The following is a 24,211-nucleotide window of genomic DNA, read 5'->3' on the forward strand; positions in this document are numbered from 1 at the left end:
TTTCTCGTTCTTTCATTTTAAACATGTAAACAGGAAGTGGTTGACGAGGCTCCTAAATGGAACCGGTTGATGGTTCGACTCCCAGTGAACAGGAACAGCCTTAAAATGAATAATGTTAGATATTAAGGCTGCCGTCTGGCTCTGTTTTATAAAAACATATAAAGCAGAGTATAGCCCCTTGAGATGTAGCATCTGGTTATAAACACAGATACAGAATGATAAAACGCATAGAGACAGAACAGCGTTACATAACTAACCAACAGTACAGATGGCTCTGCCCCTCTCTCTCGCTGTATCCAGCAGCCTTCAGGCTGAACAGGAAGTGACAGAAACACTGTGGTCCAATTCCGATTTAATAAAATCTTATCAGACCCATAAATCAGCTTGTAGGCCTACACTGATTTTAATAAACAGACTGTAGATGATCCATGATCTGAACAGATTTAGTCTCTCTGATTTCTAAACATCACTATCAGCCTCACAACATGTTCTGTACACAATAAGCCTTTAAATCAGACAAATCACAGTTAAAATCCCTCCAAATCAAAATCAATAAAAAGTTCATATAAAACGTCATCATGTTGAGTCGATTCTGAACCAATCAGCTGTTAGATCAGCTGAGAGGCCGGCGTTTCCCAGCGTGCCCCGGGTCCGCCTGGCTCTTGCAGTCGGTGGAGAGCAACTGCGGCGCCTGGCTCTAAAAACTGCGCCTCGCCTCGGGATCAAGTCGGACCCAAATGTAACCGGCATGCATTGGGCGCCGATCGCCGGTGATCGATTCCAGATCTGGCTCATCTCCAACGAGCCTGTGATGTCTCATTAAACCTACAGATCTGCTACCCCATCTGGCAAACTTGCACCAAAAAAAGTACCTTGAAATAATGTTTCCAAAATTGTTTCTGGGGGCCATCAACTTCGTAACGGGTGAATGGCACTTCTGCATTTGCTTTGCAGCCCTCTATTGGCTATAACCACACTATGCAAGTTTGCCAGATCGGGTAGTTAATCTGTAGTTCCAATGAGACATACTGGGACATACTGGGACATACTGGGACATACTGGGACATAATGGGACATAATGGGACATAATGGGACATAATGGGACATACTGGGACATAATGGGACATAATGGAACAATTCCTCTTCCAACCTGTAGGGGACCAAAGAGGAAAATATGGTATCAGAATAAGTTCATCCCTAATAAAGACTTTATAAACTAATAAATACATCTTAAAATCATAAAACTCTACAAACAATTTAATAAAAACAGCAAAACTATGTTTGTGTTTGACATGAAGAATACAAAGTTAAACTGTTCCAGAAATCCTGTTTTACATGTTTTATTGATCAGAAACCTAAAACATGTCTACAACAGAATGTGTCATATTTAATCAATAATTGGACATTTTTGTCACTTTTCTCAACGTTCTTTCATAAAAACATTTTTGTATATATAAAAATGAATATAACATCCAAATTTAAAGAAAGTAGTGGGCTGATGATTTATTTATCTTGTGAAGAGCGTTGTACGGAACAATCTGAGTTATTTTTCTGAAAATTTGGTTGAAAGAAACCCACTTTTCTGATAAAGATTTTTTTTTTATAAATTGATCAAATTTGACCCGAGGACAATACGAGGGTTAATCATCCAATTATGTGACATCATTTATATTCTGTTTATATAATTTATCTTTAAAGGTAACATGATCAGAATCACGAAGAAATAAAACGTTTGTTAAACTTCATTCAGGTAGAAGTTTCATAAAAGTGATTTAGAGATACAACTATTTTATCAACATTAAAAACCAGTTTAAAACAATATATATACTGTACTTCAAATAATGAACTTTTCAGTAGAAGCTTAAAGAATTAATAACTTGTTAATATTCAAACTAAAACGACAGAATATCTCAATATATTACAGATATGTACTAAACTACACTAATGTGTGAGTTGGTACAATATCACAGAAGTTGAAGCAGTACTCAAAGTTCAGCTGATTGTACAACACACAAGAGGTCAAAGGTCAAACCAAAAACAAACAGACTCAGAACAAGTCAGACTGTCATCTGAAGAAGACAACTATATTGCAATAAACAGAACATTAACAAAATAATAATGTAACACTCAAAATACAGAAATTAAATCTAATAAAAATGAAGTGGATTATTGAAAATGTACCACTTCCATTCTCCACAAACTGTTCAGGAGTTATCAAAGTGGGGGGGGGCAAAGCAACAATAAAAAAAGAGACTGCTGAGTTCAACAAGTCCTCACCCAAGAGTCCATGTCAAAGGATTTATTAGGTATGAAAGGCACGAGACATTATCATGTGTCTGCAGATTTAGTGTGGCCCTGATTATCAGAATTCATGGACTGCTGCGGAGGACGGCTGCATTCATTCCTGTTAACCCCTTGAAGGGCATTTACTAGTTTATACTTGACAAATGACATTTTTTAAGACCAATAATTCATATTTTTTACAATCAAAGTTTTTTCAAATAAACACTTAACTGTTGAGTTGTGCTGCTGACAAGGTGCTTCAGGTAATGCTGATGTTGAAGCAGCTACTACAGCCCCAAACACATCTGAAATGTTGGCACATTTTGAGGCATCTGCCTGTAGATTCTTAATCTTTTTCTCCTGTAATTTCTCTGCACCTTTGGTGGTCGTTTGTCTTGTTTCGACAGACAGTCCGAAACATTGCAAGCTCGCCTCGCAGGCAACTCATGAGTTTTCGACAACTCGTGAGTCCTTGATAACTCATGAGTCCTTGATAACTCATGAGTCCTTGATAACTCATGAGTCCTTGATAACTCATGAGTCCTTGATAACTCATGAGTCCTTGATAACTCATGAGTCCTTGATAACTCATGAGTTGTTGATGATTCGTGAGTTCTCGCGGGAGTCCCTTGAATCAGCTGAATCAGCCGGCTACGTTGTCATGAGTGGATCTGATTCAGACGAGTGAGTGAAGTGTCTCCTCGAGCTCAGGGTAAAGCAGATCAACAACAAAAGCCATTCTTTCACTTCTGAAATAACATACAATGTTCTGCACGTAGCCTAGCTAGGCCTACTGTAGGTTTGGTGTATAAATGTAGTATATTAAAATGCAATTGGGTCGAGCAGACAGTCTGAAACATTGCAAGCTCGCCTCGGCTCGCAAACAACTCATGATTTTTTTTTTTTTTTGTCTTCAAAAAACTTTATTAGTCAAGTACAGATACATATTGAAAACATTAAATGCATACATGAAAAAGGGGCGCATGAAATTTACATTAAAGAGGTTTTAAGGCATTGTAAATGTTCAGATTCCGGATGGCTTTCTTATTTATCCTTTCTAAAGTTTCAAAATATAATTTCATCTCATTTTTTAATGACTATTTGGTTTTCTTTCAGACCATTTACATTTATTGATATAACATTTTCCAAATCAAATTTAAATATTCTAAATGAAAACAAGGCATTTATCCAAATCAAAAGCTTGCCTCAGATGTAACATTACTGACTCAAGTGAATCAAGAGCATAGGCATCAATTACAGTGGGGACAGTGGGCGCGCGTACCTACCAGATTTCATCATGAGTCATTTTGTACCCACCACTTTTTTTGAAAACCTCAAGCTCAATTTAGTTAAAAAAAAAAAAGTACATAACACATATAATTCTTGAGCGACAGATGCCAAACAATCCACAACAATCTCTATCCCCACAGGGCAACACACACACACACACACACACACACAAACAAAAAAAAAAAAAAAAAAAAAAAAAAAAAAAAAAAAAAAAAAAAAAAAAAAAAAAAAAAAAAAAAAAAAAAAAAAAAAAAAAAAAAAAAAAAAAAAAAAAAAAAAAAAAAAAAAAAAAAAAAAAAAAAAAAAAAAAAAAAAAAAAAAAAAAAAAAAAAAAAAAAAAAAAAAAAAAAAAAAAAAAACACACACACACACACACACACACACACAGGTGCTCTGCTGCTGAGCAGGCTGCGAGCTTCTCTGTTCACAACGCTGCCTGTCGGGACATTCTGCTTAACGTGAAAAAGTTTAACGTGGTTTAATGTACCTAAACAACGATCAATCATCACCATATTTCTCATGGCCATATCTTGTAATGAACACTTAAGCCTGTCAAAAGAACTAAACCGAAATCCAACGATTATATAAGTTATCTTACAAAGCGTTTTCTTAAAAGAGACTTCTCTATGGCCTATGGCGAGGAAAAAGCTTGTACCTAAACAATGATCAATGATTACCAAATTTCTCTCTCATATTGCTTCTCATAACCACTGAAAACTGTCAAAAAATCTAACCAGAAATGTGGTGATGATTGATCGTTGTTTAATTACATTCCCACTAAACATTGGATGTCTGATAGACATGCAGATCATGTTGGGTCCGTCGGTCCATGACCAATTCTGGACATCTATTTGACGTCCAAACTAGGTCCACTATTTGGACATCCAACCGTGACCCAACTTGGACGTCAAATTGACGTTCAACATTTTATCTTTGATCTGGGTAATTTTTTGGACGTCATTTGGACGTCCATGACAGGTGCAGGAAATTTACATGATTAAACCAGTAAGCACAAACATACGTCCGCGACGTATGCAAATGATCGCGAGTCATTTTGAAGCATCATCTGGACATCTTATTTTGATGGAAATCTAGCTATACATCGCAGCGTCTTAGCTAGTCAGTTAGATGCATTACAAGTTCCTCAGTTGTAAAAAAATTAAACAAAAATAAAATAAAAGTTCCTCAGTTGTTTGCGGGTCATTTGGAAGCATTGTTTATTGAGCGTCTGGATGTCTTTACTTTACACACCCGTTGATGTGATGGACAGTGAATCTGAATTCTGCCCAGCAACATATTCGCGCCACAGTCGATAAAGAAAGGACAAACGTTGCCACAGTCTACGAATGGCTAGGATGGAGACTTACCATGGTAAGCATCTTAACATAGTGTTAATACAAATATTTCGACGTTTTCGCATGTGGAAGTTGGTGTTCCTCTGACAAATAACAAGATTTGTTAGTAAGTTGAACAATATCATGGGTTAAAGTAAATTTAGAGCCATTAGATCAGGTTAACATCGTACTAGCCGCCCTTTTTCACATTCATTTAAAATTTAAAATATCCGTGCTCTAGCTAAATGTACTTGACTGATCTGACTGAATCTGAATGTAAAGTTTACGTTAGCTAGCGTTAGCTTAATGTAGTTACTGTCAGGACATTCAAATTGATCATAAGCCTAGCTAACGTTACATAAAACTGATATTAGCAGTTTATAATCGGCTTCAACAGGGACTAAACACGTTCGATGGACATATTAAATCACATTTGACTTTAAGATCAATACAATTATCAATATCACAATTCATTTTATTGGTACTTAACTTTTCTGTATCATGAATATAGCAAAGGTAACATTGGTAGACGTTTATTTGCTTGTTTGTTTCACTAGTTATCCCTTATTAAAAAGGTGGTTCTTGCTGAGAATATCATCACCTAAATGTCAGGAATACACTGTGTTCATTGCAAAACAAAAGTTTGCAATAATAAAATTCTGCATCCTCACAAAAGAGCAGCATTTTTTGATAGTAGCTTTCACATAGCGTGCCTGTTTTCATGTTGGTATGATGTATAGTGGAAGATCAGAAAACGTGGCCAGGAGTTGTGAGAGAAGGCGATGCAGAGATGAAGGACATCATACCACAAGACTAGTTGTGTGTATAAGCCTGATCAACAAGTAAAAAGAGTCAGGTACAGTGCCTTGCGAAAGTATTCGGCCCCCTTGAACGTTTCGACCTTTTGCCACATTTCAGGCCTCAAACATAAAGATATAAAACTGTAATTTTTTGTGAAGAATCAACAAGTGGGTCCCAATTATGAAGTGGAACGAAATTCATTGGCTATTTCAAACTTTTTTAACAAATAAAAAACTGAAAAAGTGGGCGTGCAAAATTATTCAGCCCCTTTACTTTCAGTGCAGCAAACTCTCTCAGAAGTTCAGTGAGGATCTCTGAATGATCCAATGTTGACCTAAATGACTAATGATGATAAATAGAATCCAGCTGTGTGTAATCAAGTCTCCATTAAATGCACCTGCTCTGTGATAGTCTCAGAGGTCCGTGTAAAGCGCAGAGAGCATCATGAAGAACAAGGAACACACCAGGCAGGTCCGAGATACTGTTGTGGAGAAGTTTAAAGCCGGATTTGGATACAAAAAGATTTCCCAAGCTTTAAACATCCCAAGGAGCACTGTGCAAGCGATAATATTGAAATGGAAGGAGTATCAGACCACTACAAATCTACGAAGACCCGGCCGTCCCTCTAAACTTTCAGCTCACACAGAAGAAGACTGATCAGAGATGCAGCCAAGAGGCCCGGAATGACTCTGGATGAACTGCAGAGATCTACAGCTGAGGTGGGAGACTCTGTCCATAGGACAACAATCAGTCGTATACTGCACAAATCTGGCCTTTATGGAAGAGTGGCAAGAAGAAAGCCATTTCTTAAAGATATCCATAAAAGGTGTCGTTTAAAGTTTGCCAAAAGCCACCTGGGAGACACACCAAACATGTGGAAGAAGGTGCTGTGGTCAGATGAAACCAAAATCGAACTTTTTGGCAACAATGCAAAACGTTATGTTTGCGCAAAAGCAACACAGCTCATCACCCTGAACACACCATCCCCACTGTCAAACATGGTGGTGGCAGCATCATGGTTTGGGCCTGCTTTTCTTCAGCAGGGACAGGGAAGATGGTTAAAATTGATGGGAAGATGGATGGAGCCAAATACAGGACCATTCTGGAAGAAAACCTGATGGAGTCTGCAAAAGACCTGAGACTGGGACGAGGATTTGTCTTCCAACAAGACAATGATCCAAAACATAAAGCAAAATCTACAATGGAATGGTTCACAAATAAACATATCCAGGTGTTAGAATGGCCAAGTCAAAGTCCAGACCTGAATCCAATCGAGAATCTGTGGAAAGAACTGAAAACTGCTGTTCACAAACACTCTCCATCCAACCTCACTGAGCTCGGAGCTGTTTTGCAAGGAGGAATGGGCAAAAATGTCAGTCTCTCGATGTGCAAAACTGATAGAGACATACCCCAAGCGACTTACAGCTGTAATCGTAGCAAAAGGTGGCGCTACAAAGTATTAACTTAAGGGGGCTGAATAATTTTGCCCAATATTTCAGTTTTTTATTTGTTAAAAAGGTTTGAAATATCCAATAAATTTCGTTCCACTTCATGATTGTGTCCCACTTGTTGTTGATTCTTCACAAAAAATTACAGTTTTATATCTTTATGTTTGAAGCCTGAAATGTGGCAAAAGGTCAAAGTTCAAGGGGGCCGAATACTTTCGCAAGGCACTGTATGTTATTGTCTTATTAGTTTAATGCATGATGCAAATTACACACCTGTAATCAAAATCTGTCTAGTATTTGGGGCAGTTGCAGTGCCACTCATGATTCTTAGGCCTATCTGTTGCTCTATTTTTCCATCCCCTGTGTGTTCAAGGGTTCCTAGACTTCCTCTATCATTATCTTTATTGCATGTTCCATTTGGTGCAGTATCACTGAAAATGTCCCTGCTGTGGGAGTAATTAAGGATCTTATCTTATTTTAATGTTTGTATAATGTTTGTTATAATGTAATGTTTGAAATATCATATTCACAAAGCCAAATTTAGTAACTCTAAACCTTCTTTTATTGCTTTTAGTAAGGAAACGGAACAGTACATCAAAACCATCTATGATTCAAAGAATAAGAAAGCTGCTAAAACCATTCAGTTATGCTCTATCTTTAATGTAGTTATTTGAAACTCCCCCTGGCTCTGCTCTTGAATAATGTTTTTTTCTGTATTAATGACTGTTTTTTTTGTGTGTTCTTACTGTTTGTATCGTAAAGATTTAATAAAGATTTATAAAAAATAAAAAAAAGAGCCAGGCGGACCCAGGGCATGCTGGGAAACGCCGGTCCCTCAGCTGATCTAACAGCTGATTGGTTCAGAATCGACTCAACATGATGACATTTTATATAAACTTTTTATTGATTTTGAATCGGAGGGTTTTTAACTGCTATGTCTCTGATTTAAAGGCTGATTAGAACACATGTTGTGAGGCTGATAGTGATGTTCAGAAGTCAGAGAGACTAAATCTGATTAAAATTAAAATCAGCAACATCGCATGTAGAGCATTCTGACAGCTACTCTGGCATAATAAAATCAACTGGAGACTGTGTAGGAGCTGATTTATGGGTCTGTTAACATTTTATTAAATCGGAATCGGACCACAGTGTTTCTGTCACTTCCTGTTCAGCCTGAAGGCTGCTGGATTCAGCTGGAAACTGTCTGACTTGAGAGCGGACTTTTGTCACCGCCCCCCCGGCTGCTCCCGCCTGCTCTCGTCCGCTTTACAGGCGAGGCGCAGTTCATCTAGAACGAGCCTACTCATTTCTGGTCCTACTTTTCAAAATAAAGGTCATAGACAACAAGTCCCTCACAGAGAGAAACAGAAGCAAGGTGTTTGAACAGGAGTCTGAAGAACTTAAACAGTGTGTCTGCACAGCATCAGTTAGTCCTGACCTTATGAGGAACCAGGTTTAAATCCGGATACAGATGGGACTGGAATACTGCAGGAATACTTGGAGCTGATCATTGATCCACTGTTCAACACTCATTGTCTGTTTTTAGTGTGTACTTTATATTTATATTGTATGTATTATTATTCCAAAGTAAAGTACATGTCCTCTCTGAGTGCATCTTTAAACAAGTACTTCTACTTTTACTTGAGTCAAATATTTTAGTACTCTTAAAATAAAAGAGGAGCTTTTATTTTGAAATCTGATCACGTCTGTATGCACATGTCTTTAGAGCGAGAAGCAGAACAGAAGAGTAAGAGATATCGTCGTGTTGTGTTCAGGTGAGTTGGTTTTATTGTTTATTTCTTCACACCTGAGCAGGTAAATCTCTCCGGAGGAATACATTATATATCTTTTATTAATTTTCTTCTGAGTTTTGCCTCAGATCTTTACTTTCACTTTTGAGTATAGCCTACGTGCAGTTTAGTGTCCCAAATGATGACGGTCTTATTTGAGAAAGGTTAGTTTATTATTATTTTTGAGTGTCCCAAAGCTACCATCTGCGGGATTATGACTGTACGCCTCTGAGTCAGAATCCCTCCCAGACGTAGCCGTAGCCGTGCGCCTCAGTGCTTCAGTGCTCCGGTTGGCCCGGTGTTACGGTTTAACTGTTTTTTGAGTTAACTGGTGATAGAGGCAGATGTGGTGTAGGCGTGGCCTTTCAGGACCCATTCCCCACTAACCAGGAAATAAACCTGCTGATCGCGTCGCCTCTATTTCTCATTCATTTGTCGTTGTCTTGTGAAACTTGTCGATAGAAACTGAGCATTCCTTCTGGTCCCGACAGACATGCATTCAAACATTAGCCGGGGTCGTTACGAAATCTCATCACCAGTTAAACCGTAACACCGGGCTGCTGCCTGAGCTTCTTCTTTGCGCTCCATGTGTTCTCAATGTTTTGCGTGTGGACTGTGGGGTCATCGGGGTCTACAAAGTTGCGCTGAATAAATTCCACTCCCCTTAATTTGATCCTCATTGAGGACCTCGCAGTTGGCCACAATCGTTTCCCTGCCATTTGTTTGCTTGTAAATAATGCACATTTGCAACAAAATGACTTAATGACTTGTCACGCACAGATTAATTAATATAAAACACCTGTTAAACAGCACAGGTGGTTTAGCAGGTTCATAATTAAGGACATTGTATGGGCAATTTGGGACACTAAACTGCACGTATAGGCTCAGATTTGATGTTTTTATGTGTGAAACTTTATTAAAGGTTTGATCTTTTGGAGAGAAAATGATGACCAGAGAAAGTTTCAGAGTTTATTGGATTCAGTCACCCAAAGAAAAGATCAACTGCAGAAATATGGAGACCCACCCTTGTTAACTTCCTGTTAGTTTACTGGCTCCTGTATGTACTGGGTACTGGGTCCTGTATGTACAGGCTCCTGTATGTACAGGCTCCTGTATGTACAGGCTTCTGTATGTACTGGTGTATGTACAGGCTCCTGTATGTACTGGGTCCTGTATGTACAGGCTCCTGTATGTACTGGGTCCTGTATGTACTGGGTCCTGTATGTTCTGGGTCAGCCTGTCAAACAGTTTTGAAAGTACCAGTCCTCATGAATCCCTTACTTATTCCACCAGACAGTCTACAGCACGGCCCACGGCAGGTTTATGGTGCATTCAGGTGCTCCTCGGATAGTCCTTCTTCTGACTTCAGTGGGTTCATGAGCTTTAGGCTTCAGTTGTGCATTAGAAAGTACATTTTATTTTTATAAATATAATTATAATTCTGATAGGGAGACAAAATGGCATCATGCTTCTAGCTGTTGATTTCCACAAATACAAATAGTGTTCATTTGAAACTTAATTAATTTGATTCTTTTCTTCAGCAGGTCCTCTGATCCACAGACATGGACCCAGTTCTGGATGCAGATCTCAAAAAGTGATTCAGGAAACACCATCCTGGGACGACCAGCTGGCCTGTAAACCAGCGACGACACATCTTAAGAGAACAAACAGATGTTTAAAACTAATCCCACATCACAATAACTAAATACATGAAAAGGAATCTCATCAGATAAATAAACTAAGGAGACGTAGAGATGTCATTCAGAGGTCTGAACTCTTTTCCGCCAGATCTCACCATCGTCCTGATTGGTAAATCAGGAGTTGGTAGAAGTGCTTCAGGAAACACCATCCTGGGACGAGCAGCGTTTGAGTCTAAGCCGGACTCTGACCCAGTGACGACAGAGATCTCTGAACAAACAGGAAATGTGTTCAGGAAACAGATCTCAGTGGTCGACACTCCAGGAATATTAGAGAGCGAGGACACAGAGAAGAAGATTAAGAAGTTCTGTCAGGATCTCCTGCAGTCCTCCAGACCTTGTCTGTTTCTGGTGGTGATCAGAGTCGGACGGTTCACACAGGAGGACCAGGAGGCTGTGAGAGCAGCTATGGAAGTCCTCGGGCCTCAGGGGGTGAAAAAGAGCTACCTGCTCTTCACTGGGGGTGATATGTTACAGGGCAGGACACTGGAGGATTTTATCTTTAAAGATAAAGAGGAAGGAAAGCTTCCAATAGTTGTTATAAAGTTTGCAGGGCGGTATCACCTCTTCAACAATGAAGATGACGATGAAGAACAAGTCAGAGAGCTGTTGCTGAAGTCCGGCCACCTCAGGACCCAGGACCAGCCTGATCCACCAGGTACTGTGTGATCTAATTCTTACATTGATCTAAAGTTGAATCTGATTGACACCTCAGTTCCAGCTGATATCAGAATCTCCACTGGGCCTCAAAACCTGATCTCACGGGAGCTTGTCAAACACAGGCTTTCTCTTCTCTTTTCTTTTCTTTTTTACAATTACAGGGTCAAGTTTAGGGATGAGAGATTGATGGACAGCATCTTCATCATGGGTGATTTTAGACCCTTTTTAGGGGGACTCAAGCCTAAATTTAATCTCAGGCCCCCTAAAAATGATAATAAAAAAGAATTAAATACATTTTAGTGCTTCAGGTTAGAGTTTGCAAACTTGTCTGTTAGTGACAGAGGACAAATAGTTACAGGTTCAATGTTGGTCTCAGGTTCAACTGTGCTGTCCCCTCAAAATAACCGCTGGCAACAAAAGTGAGTACACCCCTAAGTGAAAATGTCCAAATTGGGCCCAAAGCGTCAATATTTTGTTTGGCCACCATTATTTTCCAGCACTGCCTTAACCTTTGGGCATGGAGTTTACAAGAGTTTCACAGGTTGCCACTGGAATCCTCTTACATAACATACATATGCTTACATACATAAATGTTTTAATAAATAACCAACCAACCTCGGGTCAAGAACTGTTGCCAACGTGTAAAGGGGCTCCTTCTCTATGTCACTAAACCTTCTCTGGACTGCCTACAACAAGATTGCTTTTGTGGTGCCCACTCCAACATCTGTATCAGCTCTTTTCTCCAAAAGCCATTTCAGCTCGGTGATTGCTGGAATGACGTCTGCAGTGGTTGCTGTCGATGAGCTTATTTCTTTTGTAAGTTCTTCGAAAGGAGTGAGGAGAGTGAGCACGTTCTCAATTAACCCCCACTGGTGCATAGTGAGAGTGGCCGGTAGGTCATGCTCCGTAGCGAATGCCCCTAGCGCACGTCTCTGCTCAATCAGCGATTCTAGCATATAGAAAGTACTGTTCCATCTTGTGATGACATCTTGCTGCAGGCATTTCGTTGGTTGGCCCAGCTGTTCCTGGATATCATGAAATTGCGAGTAGGCCTGTGGTGAGTGTTTAAAATGTCCAACAATTTTCCTCCCAGTTTTCACCAAGTCAGTGATGCTTCATTGTGACAGCAGACCCTCATTCACTGCCAACTGTAATGTGTGCGCCATGCAGAGCAAACTAGCCAAGTTGGCGTCATTGAGTGCTTTGACCATGTTCCTTGCATTGTCTCGCAACACCACATGCACCCGACACCTGTCGATTCCCCAGTGTTGTCAAATTCTGTCGAAAGGCCAGATTGGCAGCAGTGTGGGACCCGACCATCTCTTGGCATTGTAACATGACTTGGTGTAGTTGGAAGTCATCATCCACCCACTGTACAGTTAGGCTTAGCTTGGACTTCAGGCTCACATGTGACGTCCAAATGTCAGTTGTAAAACTAATCACTGCATTGGGGTTGGCATGTAAGATGCTGCGAGTGTGTTTTGACACGTTGTCAAACATTTCTTTCAGCGAAACATCTGAGAAATACCGTCGACTTGGTATGACATATTTTGGGCTCAGACAGGTTATGAGATTTCTGAATCCCAGATTTTCAACCTCATAAAACAGCTGGTCATCCAGCGCAATGAATTCCATTATCTTTCCAGTTATGCCTTTGCTCCTTTCCTTGCTTAAAAAAGTGAACAGAGGTTGCTGACTTGTGGATGGCTCAGTGCTAGCTTGATGTTTACCTTTAGCCCCGGAGCGTTGCCCTTTGCTAGCTTCGTCAAACTTCGCAAATTCAGCTGGGTGATGTCTCAAGTGTCTGATTAAATTTGTTGTCCCAAAGGTTTTTGGTGTCGTCCCTCCGTGCCCTACTTTCTCCTTGCATGTGTTGCATATTGCAAACTTGTTATCTTCTGCCCACACGCTGAAGAATTTCCAAACAGCTGACATGTTGCAGGTTAAATCACGAGGTTCCCTCCATACGCGAGAATAGCGCGGACACGCGCCACACGCGGTGGTGTGTTGTGTGGCGCATACGTTGCAAACGCGGTTCACAGCCCCCTTGGGCTTGGACCCCTAATAATCGACTATGGCAGCATCATCCATGTCCACGATCCAATGCATTGATTATTTGATTAATTTCACCACCTCTACTGACAGGCAAACCCCCCCACCCCTTCAACCTCAGCAGCAATGCTGGCAGCACTCGTACGTCTATTTCCCAAAGACGACCTCTGGATATGACGCTGAGCAGTTTCAGGGTGTTAGCAATATAGCCTAGGCCATCTTTATGTAGAGCAACCATTCTTCTTCAGATCCTCAGAGAGGTCTTTGCTAAGAGGTGCCATGTTTAACTTCCAGTGACCAGTATGAGAGAGTGTGAGAGCTTAACACCAAATTTAACACACCTGCTCCCCATGTGTTTAAGGCCTTGATGCTGAGGTTCCCGTAGCAAAAGGTTCAAACAGACTGGATATATCCTCTGTAAAATAGGATCATGAGGGTCTTATCAACATGGAACTGAGATAACTTCTGGAGGCTAAACAAACATTGCTGGCCCTTTTTACATAACATCTCAGTCTTATATTCAGCTTGTCATCAATAAAACTCCCCAGGTACTTGTAATTCTCTACAAAGTCTACCACCTGTGTTTGCAACTTTGATCATGGCAATAAATCCAGCAGCTTCTTAGCCAACCAATTAAAATCTAATAAAGAAAAAATAACTATTTCCTTTGTAACCCTTGTGTGGTGTTTAGGTCTGTGGGACCCATTTTCAATGTTTGCTAAAATAAAAATTATGCTATTTATTATTTCTTCTAATTCAAACTCACTGGCCTTGGCTCATTTTCTGTGAAGAACATAACTTATTTTCAATGACTGCACACGGTACACCCCCCCTCACATAACTATTACATATGAGGTGTTGGGGTCTACTGGACCCGAGTGTAATAATTGTAGGTTGGGTAGCTGAAGGTGGACATGGTGCTGTTGCAAAGAGAGACTACAGGTACAGTAATGATCTGTTTGCATTGTGTCATAGCAGTTCAGAAATATACAAAAGGATAGAAATATGTATTTTTCTATATAGATGAGCAAAGTAGGGCTGAAACTACTGATTATTTTCATTGTAGATTAATGTGTGGAATATCTTCTGCATGAATAGATTATTAGTTTGGTCTCTAAAATGTTAAGTGTTTCCTAAAGCCCAAGATGATGTCCTCAAATGTCTTGTTTTCTCCACAACTCAAAGATATTCAGTTTCCTGTCACAGAGGAGAGAATAAACTAGAAAATATTTATTTAACAAGCTGACATCACACAAGTTTTACTGTTTTTTTCATAAAAAATTACTCAAACCGATTTATCGATTATACAAATAGTTGGAGATTTATGTAAGAGTTGACAACTGATTCATGCAGCTCTAAAGCAATGTTCAAAGAAAGGGAAGGTGCAGTAAAATGAAGCTGACAAAGAAACTCTGATTTTGCAGGTCAAGCTCAGCTGAAGGCTGAAGTGGACAAGCTGAAGGCTGAAGTGGCCAAGCAGAAGACTGAAGTGGACAAGCTGAAGGCTGAAGTGGACAAGCAGAAGCAACAACCACAAGGTATTGTTCTCTGTTCAGCTGTGTGGCATGAAGTTCAAGTTCAAGTTCTTATCATTTATTCTAAATAACTGAAAACTGCAGAGGTTGTAATCATAACTCATTTCCGTCTAGTTTTTCTGGCTCCCAGCTGCTTCTAGGAGTTAGAAGATTGTAACTCACACGGTCCATCATTGTTCCACACTGTCGAGCACCTCATCTCATATTAAGGCCCCTTGGTAAATTAAGTATCTAACTGGGAAGTCCAGATCTGTTGAGCTCTTTCTCTTTGAGCCATACTCCATCATTTGTTACTCTCTGTGACAGTAGCCTGCACTGAATTCCAACCATGTTCCAGAAAGTTCTGAACTAATGGTGTGTACGTATTTTTTCTCCTAAAAATATTGTGTCGATGTTGTGTAAACCCCACCAACAACATGGTGTTTTTGGTTTCCCCACATATTGCAAACCATAGGTTTTACAAATAATCAAATTAACACAATTACTAGAAGATGGACTCCTGTTGTAAGAAGGGTTGTTAGACAATGGAATAGCATAGACATCATCATTAGCTTACTCATCATCATCATCATCATCATCATCATCATCATCATCATCATCATCACCGTCCACACGAACCACATCATATCACTTACTAAACTACACACTTTGCCAAGTGAATTGAGGGGTTTCTACCTCCTCCCCCGGACTGAGTTTACAAGTGAAATGACAGTGGGGATGAGGGAGGGCTTGTTCCTGTTACTCTTCATCACAGGGAATCTCAACCTGGAGCCAGAAGGCAAAATCTGAAATTCAGACTAAAGGGGGAGATCGCTGTCAGACAGAATGGATTAAGCCTTCCTCTCTACTTGTCTGTTGAACAAGTCAGTCAGTTAGCGTACCCCCAAGATCTTGCTGCTCACTTTCTCTATCCTGGATAGTGTGTTTTAGGCCTTGATGCTGAGGTTCCAGTAGCAACAGACTAAAGAAAAGGTTCAAACAGACTGGATATATCATCTGTAAAATAGGATCATGAGGGTCTTATCAACATGGAACTTCTGGAGGAAGAACAAACGTTGCTGGCCATTTTTACATAACATCTCAGTCTTATAATTAACATTCAGCTTGTCATTAATAAAACTCCCCAGGTACTTGTAGTTCTCTACAAAGTCTACCACCACAAGTATGGGCTGAAATATGTGCCACCAGAAACTGAATTTGAATCATTTATATTTGAATTTGAATTGCTAAACTTGAATAATTGCATTGAAAAACTGAATTTGAATCACATAATTTGAAATTGTATTGTTTAATTTGAATCCTTGCATTGAAAAACTGAATCTGAATAGTATAATTTGAAATTGAATTTATTCGTTTGTAACTGAAGTCCAATAAAATTTGATCTTCACTGAAAGATACATCAATATCCACATATTCAGTTCTCACTATTTAAATTTAAATCAACAAATTTAATTTTAAAATTTAAAAAAAAAAAATTATGTAGGAAAAAAAAAAAAAAAAAAAAAAAAAAAAAAAAAAAAAAAAGAATTAAAGAGGGAGAAATTTTTTAAATATATAAAAAAAAAATAAATTTTTTTTTTTTTTTAAAAAAAAAAAAAAAAAAAAAAAAAAAAAAAAAAAAATTAAATTAAGTTGTTTTTTTTTTTTTTTTTTTTTTTTTTTTACCTCACACCACACAAAAAAAAAATTTTTTTTTTTTTTTTTTTTTTTTTTTTTTAAAAAAAATTTTAAAAAAAAAAAAAAAAAAAATTTTTTTTTTTTTTTTTTTTTAAAAAAAAAAAAAAAAAATATTAAAAAAAAATTTTTTTTTTTTTTTTTTTTAATAATTTTACTATTTTGCGTTTTAATGTGGAAACATCTTGTGTAAACTCAGGGGACTGGCTCTTACATGACATTGTATTGCATGCTTGCTGATGTACAAAGTAAACTAATGCAATTCAAATGTTTAAATTAACATGTATTTTCAAATATGGATAGTCACTACTTTGCATGCAGTAGGCTAGGCTAAGGTAAGTAGCGATAGTTCATTTTAAGTTTACTTAAGTGGAAGAATGTGAGTAATAAACCAAGGCCTACTAACACCAGGCATTACATTTTCAACATTGTGAACAGGTAGATTATATTATCTATGAGTCTCTCTGGGTCAAGGTGTGAACAGGTAGATTATATTATCTATGAGTCTCTGGGTCAAGGTGTGAACAGGTAGATTAAATTATCTATGAGTCTCTGGGTCAAGGTGTGAACAGGTAGATTATATTATCTAGGAGTCTCTGGGTCAAGGTGTGAACAGATTATATTATCTATGAGTCTCTGGGTCAAGGTATGAACAGGTAGATTATATTATCTATGAGTCTCTGGGTCAAGGTATGAACAGGTAGATTATATTATCTTTGAGTCTCTGGGTCAAGGTGTGAACAGGTAGATTAAATTATCTATGAGTCTCTGGGTCAAGGTGTGAACAGATTATATTATCTATGAGTCTCTGGGTCAAGGTATGAATTGGTAGATTATATTATCTATGAGTCTCTGGGTCAAGGTGTGAACAGATTATATTATCTATGAGTCTCTGGGTCAAGATGTGAACAGGTAGATTATATTATCTATGAGTCTCTGGGTCAAGGTGTGAACAGGTAGATTATATTATCTATGAGTCTCTGGGTCAAGGTGTGAACAGATTATATTATCTATGAGTCTCTCTGGGTCAAGGTGTGAACAGGTAGATTATATTATCTATGAGTCTCTGGGTCAAGGTGTGAACAGGTAGATTAATTATCTATGATTCTGGTCAAGGTGTGAACAGATTATATTATCTATGAGTCTCTGTGGCCAAGGTATGAACAGGTAGATTATATTATCTATGAGTCTCTGGGTCAAGGTGTGAACAGGTAGATTATATTATCTATGAGTCTCTCTGGGTCAAGATGTGAACAGGTAGATTATATTATCTATGAGTCTCTGGGTCAAGGTGTGAACAGGTAGATTAAATTATCTATGAGTCTCTGGGTCAAGGTGTGAACAGATTATATTATCTATGAGTCTCTCTGGGTCAAGGTGTGAACAGGTAGATTAAATTATCTATGAGTCTCTCTGGGTCAAGGTGTGAACAGGTAGATTAAATTATCTATGAGTCTCTCTGTCAAGGTGTGAACAGATTATATTATCTATGAGTCTCTGGGTCAAGGTGTGAACAGGTAGATTATATTATCTATGAGTCTCTGGGTCAAGGTGTGAACAGGTAGATTATATTATCTATGAGTCTCTGGGTCAAGGTGTGAACAGGTAGATTATATTATCTATGAGTCTCTGGGTCAAGGTGTGAATAGGTATAGCGCTTTGCCTTGCTCCAGCTAATTTGCCACATTCATGGCCTCAAACATAAAGATATAAAACTGTAATTTTTTGTGAAGAATCAACAACAAGTGGGTCCCAATTATGAAGTGGAACGAAATTCATTGGCTATTTCAAACTTTTTTAACAAATAAAAAACTGAAAAAGTGGGCGTGCAAAATTATTCAGCCCCTTTCAGTGCAGCAAACTCTCTCCAGAAGTTCAGTGAGGATCCAACCTCACTGAGCTCGAGCTGTTTTGCAAGGAGGAATGGGCAAAAATGTCAGTCTCTCGATGTGCAAAACTGATAGAGACATACCCCAAGCGACTTACAGCTGTAATCGCAGCAAAAGGTGGCGCTACAAAGTATTAACTTAAGGGGGCTGAATAATTTTGCACGCCCAATATTTCAGTTTTTTATTTGTTTAAAAGGTTTGAAATATCCAATAAATTTCGTTCCACTTCATGATTGTGTCCCACTTGTTGTTGATTCTTCACAAAAAATTACAGTTTTATATCTTTATGTTTGAGGCCTGAAATGTGGCAAAAGGTCGAAAAGTTCAAGGGGGCCGAATACTTTCGCAAGGCACTGTAGATTATATTATCTATGAGTCTCTGGGTCAAGGCGAGGCTGTGCTCCAAAACGTATGTGCTGGCCGAAGAGGAGTCCTGTGTATCTGCGCCACTGAACTCTACCTATCGATCTGCGCTCGATTGCTCTTCCTTCATCCTCCAAGTACCCGGATGTCTGTCTCAGTAACTTGAAATTGAATTTGCTGATCTGAATCTGAATAGTGAGAACTGAATGTGAGGATATATGGAGAGTTGAATTTTCAGTGAAGATCAAATTTTATTGGAATTCAGTTACAAACGAATAAATTCAATTTCAAATTATACTATTCAGATTCAGTTTTTCAATGCAAGGATTCAAATTAAACAATACAATTTCAAGTTATGTGATTCAAATTCAGTTTCTGGTGGTACATATTTCAGCCCATACACAAGCTTCAATTATAGATAATAGTAATAATTTTTTGGAGGAGATAGGACTCAAAATGATCAGTTTAACGTTGATGATGATTTTTACAATTACATTGTTCTCTCTCTCTCTCTTTCTGTCACTCTCTCTCTCCCTCTCTCTCTGTCTCTCTCTCCCTCTCTCTCTGTCTCTCTCTCCCTCTCTCTCTGTCTCTCTCTCCCTCTCTCTCTGTCTCTCTCTCCCTCTCTATCTCTCTCTTTCTGTCTGTCTGTCTGTCTGTCTGTCTGTCTCTCTCTCTCTTTCTTTCTCTCTCTCTGTCTTTTCTTCCAGGTAGCTTTATTAGCATGACTGTAGGTACAGTGTTGCCAAAGCACAAGCCAAACAGCATAACAATGTTTACAGTAACAATTAGAACATTAACAGCATTAAGGAAAACAGTAACATGAAAAATTGCATGTACACGTTCACTTTGTCTCTCTCTTTCGCACACACATATGCATGTACAGACACACACATATATCTATCTATCTATCTACTGTATGTATTACAATACATTGGATTAATACAGACATTAGGTCGGGCATTGTGGCGAGGTGTCCGACTCACTGTCCCTCAAGTCGTGGCACGCTGCAACGTATTTGGCAGCCAGCGGAGCAGTCAGTCCTTCTCCTGGCAGCTGGGCCAGTTCATCAGTCTTCAAGGGAGATAAAATTTGCAACTTTGTTTGAAAATTGTAGAAAATATCCTTTTCTTATCTGTTCAAACTTTGGACAGTATAGGAGAAAGTGCATCTCTGTCTCAACCTCACCAGTCGTACAGTGATCACAGAGCCACTACTTGTACTGGTCTTTCTCTACGGTGAGGCTGTGGTCTCTGAGCCTGTACCTGTACTGGTCTTTCTCTACGGTGAGGCTGTGGTCTCTGAGCCTGTACCTGTACTGGTCTTTCTCTACGGTGAGACTGTGGTCACTGAGCCTGTACCTGTACTGGTCTTTCTCTACGGTGAGGCTGTGGTCTCTGAGCCTGTACTTGTACTGGTCTTTCTCTACGGTGAGGCTGTGGTCTCTGAGCCTGTACCTGTACTGGTCTTTCTCTACGGTGAGCTGTGGTCACTGAGCCTGTACCTGTACTGGTCTTTCTCTACGGCGAGGCTGTGGTCACTGAGCCTGTACCTGTACTGGTCTTTCTCTACGGCGAGGCTGTGGTCACTGAGCCTGTACCTGTACTGGTCTTTCTCTACGGTGAGGCTGTGGTCACTGAGCCTGTACCTGTACTGGTCTCTTTCTCACGGTGAGGCTGTGGTCACTGAGCCTGTACCTGTACTGGTCTTTCTCTACGGTGAGACTGTGGTCACTGAGCCTGTACCTGTACTGGTCTTTTTTTCGGTGAGGCTGTGGTCACTGAGCCTATACCTGTACTGGTCTTTCTCTATGGTGAGGCTGTGGTCACCTGCGCCTGTACCTGTACTGGTCTTTCTCGGTGAGGCTGTGGTCACTGAGCCTGTACCTGTACTGGTCTTTCTCTACGGCGAGGCTGTGGTCACTGAGCCTGTACCTGTAACCGGTCTTTTCTCTATGGTGAGGCTGTGGTCACTGAGCCTGTACCTGTAACCGGTCTTTCTCTATGGTGAGGCTGTGGTCACTGAGCCTGTACCTGTAACTGGTCTTTCTCTCGCGAGGCTGTGGTCTCTGAGCCTGTACCTGTACGGTCTTTCTCGGTGAGGCTGTGGTCACTGAGCCTGTACCTGTACTGGTCTTTTACGGGCGAGGCTGTGGTCTCTGAGCCTGTACCTGTACTGGTCTTTCTACTGTGAGCTGTGGTCTCTGACCTGTACCTGTACTGGTCTTTCTCACGGTTGAGGGCTGTGGTCTCTGAGCCTGTACCTGTACTGGTCTCTCACGTGAGGCTGTGGTCTCTGAGCCTGTACCTGTACTGGTCTTCTCTCAGGTGAGTGTGGTCTCTGAGCCTGTACCTGTACTGGTCTTTCTCAGTGGAGGCTGTGGTCTCTGAGCCTGTACCTGTACTGGTCTTTCTCTACCGTGGGAGACTGTGTCACTGAGCCTGTACCTGTACGCGTTTTCTCTATGGTGAGGCTGTGGTCACTGACCTGTACCTGTACTGTCTTTCGGTGGGCTGTGGTCACTGGGCCTGTACCTGTAACCGGTCTTTCTCTTTGAGGGTCATGGTACCTGTACTGGTCTTTCTCTCGAGGCTGTGGTCTCTGAGCCTGTACCTGTACTGGTCTTTTCTCGGTGAGGCTGTGGTCACTGAGCCTGTACCTGTACTGGTCTTTCTCTCGGTGAGGCTGTGGTCACTGAGCCTGTACCTGTACTGGTCTTTCTCTTGGGTGAGGCTGTGGTCTCTGAGCCTGTACCTGTACTGGTCTTTCTCGTGCGGCTGTGGTCTCTGAGCCTGTACCTGTACTGGTCTTTCTCTACGGTGAGGCTGTGGTCTCTGAGCCTGTACCTGTACTGGTCTTTCTTACGGTGAGGCTGTGGTCTCTGAGCCTGTACCTGTACTGGTCTTTCTCTTCGGAGGCTGTGGTCTCTGAGCCTGTACCTGTACTGGTCTTTCTCTACCGGTGAGGCTGTGGTCACTGAGCCTGTACCTGTACCGGTCTTTCTCTTACGGTGAGGCTGTGGTCACTGAGCCTGTACCTGTACTGGTCTTTTCTCGGTGAGGCTGTGGTCACTGAGCCTGTACCTGTACTCTTTCTCTATGGTGAGGCTGGGTAGAGCCTGTACCTGTACTGGTCTCTACGTGACTGTGGTCACTGACCTGTACCTAACCGGTCTTTCTCACGGTGAGGCTGTGGTCACTGAGCCTGTTACCTGTACTGGTCTTTCTCTACGGGCGGCTGTGGTCACTGAGCCTGTACCTGTACCGGTCTTTCTCTATGGTGAGCTGTGGTCCTGAGCCTGTACTGTACTGGTCTTTCTTACGGTGAGCTGTGGTCTCTGAGCCTGTACCTGTACCGTCTTTCTCTACGGAGCTGTGGTCTCTGAGCCTGTACCTGTACTGGTCTTTCTCTACCGGAGCTGTGGTCACTGAGCCTGTACCTGTACTGGTCTTTCTCTCGGTGAGGCTGTGGTCACTGAGCCTGTACCTGTACTGGTCTTTCTCTCACGGTGAGCTGTGGTCCTGAGCTGTACCTGTACTGGTCTTTTTCGGCGAGGCTGTGGTCACTGAGCCTGTACCTGTACCGGTCTTTCTCTATGGTGAGGCTGTGGTCTCTGAGCCTGTACCTGTACTGGTCTTTCTCACGGTGAGGCTGTGGTCACTGAGCCTGTACCTGTACTGGTCTCTTATGGTGAGGCTGTGGTCTCTGAGCCTGTACCTGTACCGGTCTTTCTCTACGGTGAGGCTGTGGTCTCTGAGCCTGTACCTGTACGGTCTTTCTCTACGGTGAGGCTGTGGTCTCTGAGCCTGTACCTGTACTGGTCTTTCTCTACCGGGAGACTGTGGTCACCTGAGCCTGTACCTGTACTGGTCTTTCTCTCATGGTGAGGCTGTGGTCTCTGAGCCTGTACCTGTACTGGTCTTTCTCTACCGTGGACTGTGGTCACTGAGCCTGTACCTGGTCTTTCTCTATGGTGAGGCTGTGGTCACTGAGCCTGTACCTGTACTGGTCTTTCTCGGGTGAGGCTGGGGTCACTGAGCCTGTACCTGTACTGGTCTTTCTCTAGGCGGCTGGGCGTGGTCTCTGAGCCTGTACCTGTACTGGTCTTTCTCACGGTGAGGCTGTGGTCACTGAGCCTGTACCTGTACTGGTCTTTCACTGGTGAGGCTGTGGTCTCTGAGCCTGTACCTGTACTGGTCTTTCTCACGGTGAGGCTGTGGTCTCTGAGCTGTACCTGTACTGGTCATTTCTCACGGTGAGGCTGTGGTACTGAGCCTGTACCTGTACTGGTCTTCTCTACGGTGAGGCTGTGGTCACTGAGCCTGTACCTGTACTGGTCTTTCCTACGGTGAGGCTGGGGTCACTGAGCCTGTACCTGTACTGGTCTTTCTCTGCGAGGAGGCTGTGGTCTCTGAGCCTGTACCTGTACCGGTCTTTCTCTACGGCGAGGCTGTGGTCACTGAGCCTGTACCTGTACTGGTCTCTCACTGAGCTGGGTCCTGAGCCTGTACCTGTACTGGTCTTTCTCTAGGCCAGGCTGTGGTCTCTGAGCCTGTACCTGTACTGGTTCTCTCTACGTGAGGCTGTGGTCTCTGAGCCTGTACCTGTAACCGTCTTTCTCTTACGGGAGGCTGTGGTCACTGAGCCTGTACCTGTACTGGTCTTTTTCTACGGTGAGGCTGTGGTCTCTGAGCCTGTACCTGTACTGGTCTTTCTCACGGTGAGGCTGTGGTCTCGAGCCTGTACCTGTATCGGTCTTTCTCTATGGTGAGGCTGTGGTCACTGAGCCTGTACCCTGTACTGGTCTTTCTACTCGGTGAGGCTGTGGTCTCTGAGCCTGTACCTGTACCGGTCTTTCTCTACTGGTGAGGCTGTGGTCCCTGAGCCTGTACCTGTAACTGGTCTTTCTCTATGGTGAGGCTGTGGTCTCTGAGCCTGTACCTGTACTGGTCTTTCTCCACGGTGAGGCTGTGGTCTCTGAGCCTGTACCTGTACTGGTCTTTCTCACGGTGAGGCTGTGGTCTCTGAGCCTGTACCTGTACCGGTCTTTCTCTATGGTGAGGCTGTGGTCCTGAGCCTGTACCTGTACTGGTCTTTCTCTACGGTGAGGCTGTGGTCTCTGAGCCTGTACCTGTACTGGTCTTTCTCACTGGGCGGGCTGTGGTCACTGAGCCTGTACCTGTACCGGTCTTTCTCTATGGTGAGGCTGTGGTCTCTGAGCCTGTACCTGTACTGGTCTTTCTCTACGGTGAGGCTGTGGTCTCTGAGCCTGTACCTGTACCGGTCTTTCTCTACGGTGAGGCTGTGGTCTCTGAGCCTGTACCTGTAATCGTCTTTCTCTACCGGGAGACTGTGGTCACTGAGCCTGTACCTGTACTGGTCTTTCTCACGGTGA

At 41.5% G+C, this 24,211-nt stretch overlaps 1 protein-coding gene across 2 annotated transcripts in view; it reads left to right on the forward strand.

Annotated features, from left to right (window-relative positions):
• The first annotated feature begins 8,809 nt into the window (after window positions 1-8,809).
• LOC120544151 (GTPase IMAP family member 6-like) overlaps window positions 8,810-24,211 on the forward strand; it is a 21,551-nt gene continuing 6,149 nt past the window's right edge. The window contains exons 1-3 of one of the 2 annotated variants that reach the window (XM_039777746.1): window positions 8,810-8,931; window positions 10,491-11,301; window positions 14,780-14,893. In XM_039777746.1, coding sequence (XP_039633680.1) covers window positions 10,701-11,301; window positions 14,780-14,893 — 715 coding nt within the window. In that variant the 5' untranslated portion in view covers window positions 8,810-8,931; window positions 10,491-10,700. Of the gene's footprint in view, window positions 8,932-10,487; window positions 11,302-14,779; window positions 14,894-24,211 lie in introns of both variants that reach the window. The other variant, XM_039777745.1, reaches the window with a different exon arrangement.

The sequence above is a fragment of the Perca fluviatilis genome, chromosome 16 (genome assembly GCF_010015445.1).
Source record: "Perca fluviatilis chromosome 16, GENO_Pfluv_1.0, whole genome shotgun sequence".
Lineage (NCBI taxonomy): Eukaryota > Metazoa > Chordata > Actinopteri > Perciformes > Percidae > Perca > Perca fluviatilis.